At 43.3% G+C, this 12,400-nt stretch overlaps 1 protein-coding gene across 2 annotated transcripts in view; it reads left to right on the top strand.

The window, feature by feature from the left end:
* The window catches only part of focad (focadhesin), a 72,950-nt gene that overhangs the window by 29,841 nt on the left and 30,709 nt on the right, over window positions 1-12,400 (top strand). For both annotated transcript variants that reach the window (XM_055900517.1, XM_055900516.1), the window contains exons 13-18: window positions 13-114; window positions 4,953-5,083; window positions 5,541-5,667; window positions 11,842-11,976; window positions 12,119-12,169; window positions 12,256-12,339. In XM_055900517.1, the coding sequence (XP_055756492.1) occupies window positions 13-114; window positions 4,953-5,083; window positions 5,541-5,667; window positions 11,842-11,976; window positions 12,119-12,169; window positions 12,256-12,339 (630 nt within the window). The remainder of the gene's footprint in view (window positions 1-12; window positions 115-4,952; window positions 5,084-5,540; window positions 5,668-11,841; window positions 11,977-12,118; window positions 12,170-12,255; window positions 12,340-12,400) is intronic.

The following is a 12,400-nucleotide window of genomic DNA, read 5'->3' as shown; positions in this document are numbered from 1 at the left end:
TGTGGTTGTCAGTTGTGTCTTCCCCAGGTGCTCCACACTCTCCAGATGCTGGGCAGCGCCCCCAAGCTGAGGGCCGTGGCACTGCGCCTCATGACCGCTCTGTGGGAGAAACAGGTTAGTGATGGGAGAGCAATAGTCTAATTCATACTTTTTTTTATGTGAATATATACATACAGTGCATTCGGAAAGTATTCAGACCCATTGACCTTTTCCACATTTTGTTACATTAAAGCCTTATTCAAAAAATTGATTACATAAAAAAAAAAAAAAAATCCTCATCAATTTACACACAAGACCCGATAATGGCAAAGCAAAAACCAGAAATACCTTATTTACGTAAGTATTCAGACCCTTTGCTATGAGATTTGAAATTGAGCTCAGGTGCATCTTTTCCATTGATCATGCTTGATGTTTCTACAAGTCCACCTGTGGTAAATTCAATTGATTGGACATGATTTGGAAAGGCACACACCTGGGGCGTAGGTTCACCTTCCAACAGGACAACGACCCTAAGCACACAGTCAAGACAAAGCAGGAGTGTCTTCTGGACAAGTCTCTGAATGTCCTTGAGTGGTCCAGCCAAGCCCCAGACTTGAACCCGAGCAAAAATCTCTAGAGAGACCAGAAAATAGCTGTGCAGCGACGCTCCCCATCCAACCTGACAGAGCCTGAGAGGATCGGCAGAGAAGAATGGGAGAAACTCCCCAAATACAGATGTGCCAAGCTTGTAGCGTCATACCCAAGAAGACTCGAGGCTGTAATCACTGCCAAAGGTTTTCAAAAACCTGTTTTTGCTTTGTCATTATCGGATATTGTGTGTAGATTAGTGAGGAATATTTTTTTTTTAAATCAATTTTAGAATAAGGCTGTAACGTAACAAAATATGGTAGAAGTCAGGGGTCTGAATACTTTCCGAGGGGCCTGTATGTACATATCTATGTGTGTGTCACAGTTGAAGTCGGATGTTTACATACACCTTAGCCAAATACATTTAAACTCGGGTTTTTAACAATTCCTGACATTTAATCCAAGTAAAAATTCCCCGTCTTAGGTCAGTTAGGATCACTACTTCATTTTAAGAATGTGAAATGTCAGAATAATAGTAGAGAGAATGATTTATTTCAGTTTTATTTCTTTCATCACATTCCTAGTGGGTCAGAAGTTTACATACACTCAATTAGTATTTGGTAGCATTGCCTTTAAATTGTTTAACTTAGGTCAAACGTTTTGGGTAGCCTTCCACAAGCTTCCCACAATAAGTTGTGTGAATTTTGGCCCATTCCTCCTGACAGAGCTGGTATAACTGAGTCAGGTTTTTAGGCCTCCTTGCTCGCACACGCTTTTTCAGTTCTGCCCACAAATGTTCTATAGGATTGAGGTCAGGGCTTTGTGATGGCCACTCCAATACCTTGACTTTGTTGTCCTGAAGCCATTTTGCCACAACTTTGGAAGTATGCTTGGGGTCATTGTCCATTTGGAAGACCCATTTGTGACCAAGCTTTAACTTCCTGACTGTCTTGAGATGTTGCTTCAATATATCCACAAAATTTTCCATCCTCGGGATGCCATCTATTTTGTGAAGTGCACCAGTCCCTCCTGCAGCAAAGCACCCCCACAACATGATGCTGCCACCCCGTGCTTCACAGTTGGGATGGTGTTCTTCGGCTTGCAAGCCTCCCCCGTTTTCCTCGAAACATAACGATGGTCATTATGGCCAAACAGTTCTGTTTTTGTTTCATCAGACCAGAGGACATTTCTTCAAAAAGTACGATCTTTGTCCCCATCTGCAGTTGCAAACCGTAGTCTGGCTTTTTAATGGCGGTTTTGGAGTGGTGGCTTCTTCCTTTCTGAGCGACTCGTTTTACTGTGGATATAGATACTTTTGTACCTGTTTCCTCCAGCGTCTTCACAAGGTCCTTTGCTGTTGTTCTGGCATTGATTTGCACTTTTCGCACCAAAGTACGTTCATCTCTAGGAGACAGAACGCGTCTCCTTCTGAGCGGTATGGCGGCTGCGTGGTGCCATGGTGTTTATACTTGCGTGCTATTGTTTGTACGTGGTACCTTCAGGTGTTTGGAAATTGCTCCCAAGAATGAACCAGACTTGTGGAGGTCTACAATAAAAATAAAAAATAAATAAGGTCTTGGCTGATTTCTTTTGACTTTCCCATGATGTCAAGCAAAGAGGCACTGAATTTGAAGGTAGGCCTTGAAATACATGCACAGGTACACCTCCAATTGACTCAAATTATGTCAAATTATGTCAATTAGCCTATCAGAAGCTTCTAAAGCCATGAAATAATTTTCTGTAATTTTCCAAGCTGTTTAAAGGCGCAGTCAACTTAGTGTATAGAAACTTTTGTCCCACTGGAATTGTGATACAGTGAATTATAAGTTAAATAATCTGTCTAAACAATTGTTGGAAAAATGACTTGTGCCATGCATAAAGTAGATGTCCTAACCGACTTGCCAAAACCTATAGTTTGTTAACAAGAAATTTGTGGAGTAGTTGAAAAACAAGTTTTAATGACTCCAACCTAAGTGTATGTAAACTTACGACTTTAACTGTATATACTGAACAAAAATATAAACGCAACATGTAAAGAGTTGGTCCCGTGTTTTATGAGCTGAAATAAAAGATCCCAGGAAATTTCCATACGCACAAAAGCTTATTCCTCTCAAATCTGGTGCACAATTTTTTTTACATCCCTGTAAGTGAGCATTTCTCCTTTGCCAAGACAATCCATCCACCTGACAGGTGTGGCATATCAAGAATATGATTAAACAGCATGATCATTACACAGGTGCACCAGGTGACAATAAAAGGCCACTCTAAAATGTGCAATTTTGTCTCATTTTGAGGGAGCGTGCAGTTAGCTTTCTGACTGAAGGAATGTCCACCAACGTCATTTTAGAGAATTTGGCAGTACGTTCAACCGGCCTCACAACCGTAAACAATATGTAACCACGCCAGCCCAGGACCTCCACATCTGGCTTCTTTAGTTGTGGGATCGTTAAAAAAAAAATGTATACCCCCTTTTTCTCCCCAATTTTGTGGTATCCAATTGGTAGTTACAGTCTTGTCTCATAGCTGCAACTCACGTATGGACTCGGCAGAGGCGAAGGTCGAGAGCCGTGTGTCCTCCAAAACACAACCCAGCCAAGCCGCACTGCTTCTTGACACAACGCCCGCTTAACCCGGAAGAAGCACCGTACACCTGGCGACCGTGTCAGTGTGCATTGCGCCCGGCCCGCCACAGGAGTCGCTAGTGCGCGATGGGACAGGAACATCCCTGCCGGCCAAACCCTCTCCTAACCCGGACGACGCTGGGCTGATTGTGCGCCGCCTCATGGGTCTCCCGGTTGCGGCCGGCTGTGACAGAGCCCGGACTCGAACCAGGATCTCTAGTGGCATAGCTAGCACTGCAAAGCTGTGCCTTAGACCACTGTGCCACTCAGGAGTGTTCTCGCAAAACACCAGTCTCAATGTCAACAGTGAAGAGGCGACTCCGAGATGCTGGCCTTCTAGGCAGAGTTGCAAAGAAAAGCCATATCTCAGACTGGCCAATAAAAATAAAAGATTAAGATGGACAAAAGAATACAGACACGGGACAGAGGAGCTCTGCCTAGAAGGCCAGCATCCCTGAGTCACCTCTTCACTGTTGACGTTGAGACGTGTTTTGCGGGTACTATTTAATGAAGCTGCCAGTTGAGGACTTGTGAGGCGTCTGTTTCTCAAACTAGACACTCTAATGTACTTGTCCTCTTGCTCAGTTGTGCACCGGGGCCTCCCACTCCTCTTTCTATTCTGGTTAGAGCAAGTTTGCGCTGTTCTGTCAAGGAAGTAGTACACAGCGTTGTATGAGATCTTCACTTCATTGGCAATTTCTCGCCTTCATGTCTCAGAACAAGAATAGACTGACGAGTTTCAGAAGAAAGTTCTTTGTTTCTGGCCATTTTGAGCCTGTTATCGAACTCACAAATGCTGATGCTCCAGATACTCAACTAGACTAAAGAAGCCCGGTTTTATTGCTTCTTTAATCCAAACAACAGTTTTCATTGCAAAAGGGTTAATTGCGAAAGGGTTTTCTAATGATCAATTAGCCTTTAAAATTATAAACCTGGTGTAATGACTTTCGTCGGTGGAACGAGAGGAGGACCAAAGCGCAGCGTGGTACGTTTCCATATTTATTGGAATACTTTTTCAATACGAACAAACACAATAAACAGACGAAAACCAACGAAGCTACAGTCCTGAACAAGTGAACATAGAACACATGAACGCACGAACAGGAACAATCACCCACAAACCAATAGTGAAAACAGGCAACCTAAATATGGTTCACAATCAGAGACAACGTAAAACACCTGCCTCTGATTGAGAACCATATCAGGCCAATAAGACAAACCTAACCTAGAACATAGACTATACCCACCCAGCTCACGTCCTGACCAACTAAATAAAGACAAAACAAAGGAAATAAGGTCAGGAACGTGACACCTAGATTAGCTAACACTACGTGCTATTGGAGCACAGGAGTGATGGTTGCTGATAATGGGCCTCTGTACAGCTACAATAATCATTTACAACATTAACAATGTCAACACTGTATTTCTGATCAATTTAATGTTATTTTAATGGACAAAAAATGTGCTTTTCTTTCAAAACAAGGTCTAAGTGACCCTAAACTTTTGAACGATAGTGTAGATATATAGAAGTGTATATCTATTCAATATAAAGTTGTATTACGCTTTCTTGTTTTTCAGATCACAAACAAAACACAATACTTTTTTACATTCAAATAACAATACAATATATGATGCCAGCTGATTGTCCACACTGCACTTTCAGAAGGGTGTTTATTTTGCAATGCATTGTTTCCCAGATGGCGGGAGTTGACACTTTGGCGGTCTTGGTTTCGGATTAAGTGTCTCTTTCTCTCTGGGCTGTAGGACCGTGTGTACCCTGACCTCCAGAGGCTGATCTCCCAGTTCGAGAAGTCCTCTGTGCTCCTGGGGAAGGAGGCCCAGTGGGAACAGATTCTAGCCAGGGCTGCCTGTGTCAGAGACATTTGCAGAGAGAGGTGGGCTCCAACACTCCTCTGAGACTTATACGGTCTGTCCCCTCAGGGTTCTTCCTAAGCCCCTCGCTTTCCCTATACCAAGTGTGTCCAACTCTACCCCTGGGGAGCTACTGGCTGTGCAGGCTTTTGCTCCGTCCCTGCTCTAACATACCTGATTCAACTGACCAGCTGCTCATCGGGACCTAGATTAGCTGATTAAATTGTGTTGGAGCGGGGCTGGCGCAAAAGCCTGCTCACTCAGTAGCTCTCCGGGAGGAAGGTTGGCCACCCCTGCCCTACACCCTCTACCGTCCCTTCCACTCTTTTTCTGCACCCTACACCCTTCGATCCATATTAGATATACACTTGTTCAATCTTACGAAAGATTCAGAGCTACAAAAGTGCCTTGGAGGTAAGGGATAGGGGTGGATTTTGAATTCACTTCTAGAAAGAGGTTTTAATGGCTCGTCTGTCCCAGGCCCTACCAGCACGGAGGGGACATGCTGGCTGCCATCACACACACTCTGGCCCAGTGTTCCAGACCAGACCAGGCCACCCCTGCTGCCTTGGCCCTGCAAGGTCTACACGAGCTCTGCCGCACCGAGGTGAGAGTACACGTGCACGCCCAGGTTTCTGTTAGCTGGTAATTGCTGGCTTTTGGCCAGATATTTTTTTATAACGGCAATAAAAAAAATAGTGGTCTGACAAATTGACCAGGAGAAAAACCAACGTTACGCAGGCTATCAACCCACCACTTTACAATGTGAGCGTGAGGCAGTATGCATTTTGAAAACATACTTAATGTAACGGCTGTCTAATGCCTCCTCCTCGGAGGAGGAGTAAGGGTCGGACCAAAACGCAGCGTTGTATGCAGACATAATGGAATTTATTAAAGGAAGATGAAACACGAAAACTCTTACACAAACTACAAAACAACAAACGACGTAGACAGACCTGAACTTGAGAACTTACATATAGACACAAAGAACGCACGAACAGGAAAGACTAGCCGAACGAACGAACAAACGAAACAGTCCCGTGTGGTGCAACAGACACAGACACAGGAACACACACGTGAAACCCCGGCTGTCTTAGTATGATTCTCAATCAGGGACAACGATTGACAGCTGCCTCTGATTGAGAATCATACCAGGCCGAACACAAAATCCCAACATAGGAAATCACACATAGACAAACCCACCCAACTCACGCCCTGACCAACTAAATAAATACAAGACAAAAGAAATAAGGTCAGGAACGTGACACTTAATTGTTTGAAACCTGAATGTTTTACTTCATGTTATGAGGCATGTCTTCACGTTCTTGAAAATCAGACCATAGAAAGATGGAGGCAATTATTTCATAACTTCATAGGTGGCGCGTGAGTTGCAAGTTTGGAGAAGCATACAATTTATCCTACCATTTCTACCAATCTGCCTGTCTGTTAGTATTTTCATATAAGTGTTTTTGTGGATCAGGTTCATTTCAATAATGTTTTTGTTTCTCAAAATCAATGTCATGTGGAAATCATACAAATCTTAGTTAACTTCTCTGGGATATTGCCAAAAGCCAGTAAAAATGCAGAGCGCCAAATTCAAGATAAATTACTATAAAAATCTAACTTTCATGAAATCACACATGAAAGACACCAAATTAAAGCTACACTTGTTGTGAATCCAGCCAACATGTCTGATTTCAAAAAGGATTTACGGCGAAAGCACACCAAACGATTATGTTAGGTCAGTACATAGCCACAGAAAAACACAGCCATTTTTCCAGCCAAAGAGAGGAGTCACAAAAAGCATAAATAGAGATAATATGTATCACTAACCTTTGATGATCTTCATCAGATGACACTTATAGGACTTCATGTTACACAATACATGTATGTTTTGTTTGGTAAAGTTCATATTTATATCCAAAAATCTGAGTTTAGGCGGGACGCTACTGTCTCACTTGGCCAAAGGCCAGAGAAAATGCAGAGCGCCATATTCAAATAAATTACTATAAAAATCAAACTTTCATTAAATCACACATGAAAGATACCAAATTAAAGCTACACTGGTTGTGAATCCAGCCAACATGTCAGAATTCAAATAGGCTTTTCGGCGAAAGCAAACAATGCTATTATCTGAGGATAGCACCATAGTAAACAGAGAGAGAAGCATATTTCAACCCTGCAGGCGCGACACAAAACGCAGAAATAAAAATATAATTCATGCCTTACCTTTGACGAGCTTCTGTTGTTGGCACTCCAATATGTCCCATAAACATCACAAATGGTCCTTTTGTTCGATTAATTCCGTCGATATATATCCAAAATGTCCATTTATTTGGCGCGTTTGATCCAGAAAAACACCGGTTCCAACTTGTGAAACGTGACGACATAATATCTCTAAAGTTACCTGTAAACTTTGCCAAAAAATGTAAACTACTTTTGTAATACAACTTTAGGTATTTTTTAACGTAAATTATCGATAAAATTGAAGACGGGATGATTCATGTTCAATACAGGATTAAAACAAACTGTAGCTAGCCTTCTGGTCATGCGCCTCTATCAAACAGGACACAACAAGTGACCCTGATTCAAGATGGCCGTACTTCTTCATTACACAAAGGAAAAACCCTCAACTAATTTCTAAAGACTGTTGACATCCAGTGGAAGCGGTAGGAACTGCAAGAAGGTAAATTAGAAATCTGTATTCCCAATGAAAATCCATTGAAAAGAGAGTGACCTCAAAAAAAATAATCTGAATGGTTTGTCCTCGGGGTTTCGCCTGCTAAATAAGTTCTGTTATACTCACAGACATGGTTCAAACAGTTTTAGAAACTTCAGAGTGTTTTCTATCCAAATCTACTAACAATATGCATATCTTATCTTCTGGGGATGAGTAGCTGGCAGTTGAATTTGGGTATGCTTTTCATCCAAACGTGAAAATGCTGCCCCCTACCCTAGAGAAGTTCAAATAATTTAAATATAAAAGTTTAAATTCAACTAATGCGAGAGCACCAGCCTCTGCAATATGGACACATTACCGGAATCATTGGCTGCGAAATATCATAAATGAGCGCATGGAACTCCGAGATGACCAATGCAGCCGTTGGCCTATAACTTTCATTGTCAACCAATTCAAAATAGATAAAGCCGACAAATAAAAACAGTAGAAAATATAGCCTACTGATTAAAAATGATGGTTCCTTCAATCACATTAATCTCTCTACTTTGCCTGTCTGCCTCCCTTATCTGTCTTGACTTTTGCTAGTGAAGTGCAAAATTCTATCAAATCCTCACTGGATTCTCTGCCCAAAGCTGTAGCTAGCGAACTTGCAACATTGTATCAACTAGCCTATTCTGGGCTCTCAGAGTTTCCCCCAGTGAGCTCGGGACAAACAGCTGTTTTTGCACAAGGGAAAGGTAGGCTATTTTATGAAGTTTCCACTGGATATATGGGATGATTCGATTATGGTATTTTGCTCTTTCACGTGGAGGCTTGGTGATTACCGAGGGGGAGATTGTTGGAAAGATTTTCCAAATAGGCCTACTTTGAGGAACTCCTAGGCAATCATTCGCAATGGATGTTAAAAAAAACAGACTTTGTTGACTTAAGCTGAGCTTCTCAGTAATTTATTAGTGGTGGTTGTGGTGACTAAGACAATCAGAAAGCAAACATCCCCAAATGGGCACTCATTTGCGCGCAGCAGGCCAGGTACGCTCGTTGTGTGCGTGCTCAGGCAGGCGGTCGCGCTTCCTTATCATTAACAAGACAGAGAGACCAAACCCATGCTCATTGCTCACATGGAGCACTCCAAACAAAAGACAATGAAAAAATGGACAACTCGTAAATGATAGTTATAAAATAAAAACCAAACTTGTTTCTCACAAGTGTAGCAGGTTGTGAACTCTGCAAATGACAGTTCCACTCCGAGAATGAGAATGCAAAATAACTGTAGGCCTAATTAGTAATACAAATGCGTTAACATAAATTAATGTAACCAAATGACGGGGATTAACAGTACATTTACTGCTGGTGACAGATGTAATAAGGAATTGATATATATATATATATATATATATATATATATATATATATATATATATATACACACTGCTCAAAAAAATAAAGGGAACACTTAAACAACACAATGTAACTCCAAGTCAATCACACTTCTGTGAAATCAAACTGTCCACTTAGGAAGCAACACTGATTGACAATAAATTTCACATGCTGTTGTGCAAATGGAATAGACAAAAGGTGGAAATTATAGGCAATTAGCAAGACACCCCCCAAAAAAGGAGTGATTCTGCAGGTGGTGACCACAGACCACTTCTCAGTTCCTATGCTTCCTGGCTGATGTTTTGGTCACTTTTGAATGCTGGCGGTGCTCTCACTCTAGTGGTAGCATGAGACGGAGTCTACAACCCACACAAGTGGCTCAGGTAGTGCAGTTCATCCAGGATGGCACTTCAATGCAAGCTGTGGCAAAAAGGTTTGCTGTGTCTGTCAGCGTAGTGTCCAGAGCATGGAGGCGCTACCAGGAGACAGGCCAGTACATCAGGAGACGTGGAGGAGGCCGTAGGAGGGCAACAACCCAGCAGCAGGACCGCCACCTCCGCCTTTGTGCAAGGAGGTGCACTGCCAGAGCCCTGCAAAATGACCTCCAGCAGGCCACAAATGTGCATGTGTCAGCATATGGTCTCACAAGGGGTCTGGGGATCTCATCTCGTTACCTAATGGCAGTCAGGCTACCTCTGGCGAGCACATGGAGGGCTGTGCGGCCCCACAAAAAAATGCCACCACACACCATGACTGACCCACCGCCAAACCGGTCATGCTGGAGGATGTTGCAGGCAGCAGAACATTCTCCACGGCGTCTCCAGACTCTGTCACGTCTGTCACATGTGCTCATGTGCTCAGTGTGAACCTGCTTTCATCTGTGAAGAGCACAGGGCGCCAGTGGCGAATTTGCCAATCTTGGTGTTCTCTGGCAAATGCCAAACGTCCTGCACAGTGCTGGGCTGTAAGCACAACCCCCACCTGTGGACGTTGGGCCCTCATACCACCCTCATGGAGTCTGTTTCTGACCGTTTGAGCAGACACATGCGCATTTGTGGCCTGCTGGAGGTCATTTTGCAGGGCTCTGGCAGTGCACCTCCTTGCACAAAGGCGGAGGTAGCGGTCCTGCTGCTGGGTTGTTGCCCTCCTACGGCCTCCTCCACGTCTCCTGATGTACTGGCCTGTCTCCTGGTAGCGCCTCCATGCTCTGGACTCTACGCTGACAGACACAGCAAACCTTTTTGCCACAGCTCGCATTGATGTGCCATCCTGGATGAACTGCACTACCTGAGCCACTTGTGTGGGTTGTAGACTCCGTCTCATGCTACCACTAGAGTGAGAGCACCGCCAGCATTCAAAAGTGACCAAAACATCAGCCAGGAAGCATAGGAACTGAGAAGTGGTCTGTGGTCACCACCTGCAGAATCACTCCTTTTTTGGGGGTGTCTTGCTAATTTCCTATAATTTCCACCTTTTGTCTATTCCATTTGCACAACAGCATGTGAAATTTATTGTCAATCAGTGTTGCTTCCTAATTGGACAGTTTGATTTCACAGAAGTGTGATTGACTTGGAGTTACATTGTATTGTTTAAGTGTTCCCTTTATTTTTTTGAGCAGTGTATATATATACTGTTTTTATATATATATATATACTGTTTTTATATATATATATATAAAAACAGTCAAAGGGCAATAAATTCACATAGAACAATGAATGCGCAAGAATTGGTGGGAGACAGCGGAGTGGATTCTGGAGAGTTGAGCACATACTTTTTGGAGAGAGAGATACATTTTGGAGAGAGAGACACACCTACAGGCTATCTTCGCCACACACCCCACTTCTTCTTGTCTCATTGTTTGAAATTATACTCAAGGCGCATTCTCTTCACACACTTTACATGCTTTTCACTGACAGCAGCAGCTCAATAATCAGCTAGGCCTTTTGCCACACAGCTGCCTATGAAAGACTTCCTCATATGCCATTTCATACCTGTTCTATTGGTTTTCAGATCAACTTTCTTTCACCCTCTTTCTAATTTTCGAATGGAGATCTGTCATATATCGCTCGCATCAGGTGTGCTTTTGACATTTGTCATTTAGCAGACGCTCTTATCCAGAGACATTCAGTTAGTGCCTTCATCTTTAAGATAGCTAGGTGGGACAACCATATATCACAGGCATAGAAAGTATATTTTTCCTCAACGTAGCTGTCAGAGCTAGAAAGGGGGTTTCGCTGGTGGGGTTAGGGGGGGGGGGGGGGGGGGCAAGTGCAAGTGCTGATTAAGTGTTTATTTTCCCCTTTTTTCCTGTGAATTGCATTTTGGCAACTGTTTGAAAAGGACGTTTTATTGCCTGCTTCATTACAGGAGTTGCATGTTTTGTTAAGATTCTGAACACCGTGAGTGAACGCCCTAAAGCATATCTGTCCGGTAAATTTCTCAAATGGCTCGTAAATTTAAGATATTCTCGTCGCGTTGTCCGGCGCCGCATTTGCCTAATGGAAACCCTGACGCACACACAGACACACACACACGTACGCACGCACACACACACACACACACACACACGCACTGCCACTAAATGTCCTAAGATGTCTGAATATTGAATATGAATATTGTATATGAATACTGTCTTGGTATGTGATTGTTACAATAAGCATCATTCAATAAACCCCCTAAGATAACGTTGTCTTCAGGTCGTAAACATTGATGATGTTTTTCCAGGTGGTGGATGTGGGTTCCACATGGACAGCCTTGGGCCCTAAGCTGAGCTGTGACTCTAGACCTCTGGTGGTCAAGGCCATAGCAGAGCTCCTGGCTCTGCTGCCACAGCTCACTGTCAAGACAGAGGAGTACGAGGTACACCACCTGTCCTCCAAATCTGTTGACTATGCATAACACACCTGGCAATTTTAACAAGTGTTTTTTGTTTTTGTGCAGCATTTCATTCCGATGTGATTTGAGGCCCTTTCGCCTTTAACTATGGCTTGTTCTCCTTCAGAAACTCAAAGAGCAGGTGGTCAGCTTTCTCTGGGGCTACGCTCTCAACAAGGTTGGTGGAGAAATCAGCCTGCTTCCCAGACTAGCCAAATCCCAGATCTCTGCATGTTTTTGTTTTGATGGGTTTGGGTGTTGCAGGAACCTGAGGTGGCCAGTTGTGGATACAAGGCTCTGTCAGAGTTCTCAGAGGCAGTGCACACGCTCCTTCACCTCCCCGAGCAGGTGAGAGTCCCACTGGATAGCAACGCTCTCCCAATGTTCCTACAACCACCTAGCAACGTTA

Source organism: Salvelinus fontinalis, chromosome 36 (assembly GCF_029448725.1).
Source record: "Salvelinus fontinalis isolate EN_2023a chromosome 36, ASM2944872v1, whole genome shotgun sequence".
NCBI lineage: Eukaryota > Metazoa > Chordata > Actinopteri > Salmoniformes > Salmonidae > Salvelinus > Salvelinus fontinalis.
This window is presented reverse-complemented; position numbering and strand designations above follow the sequence as displayed.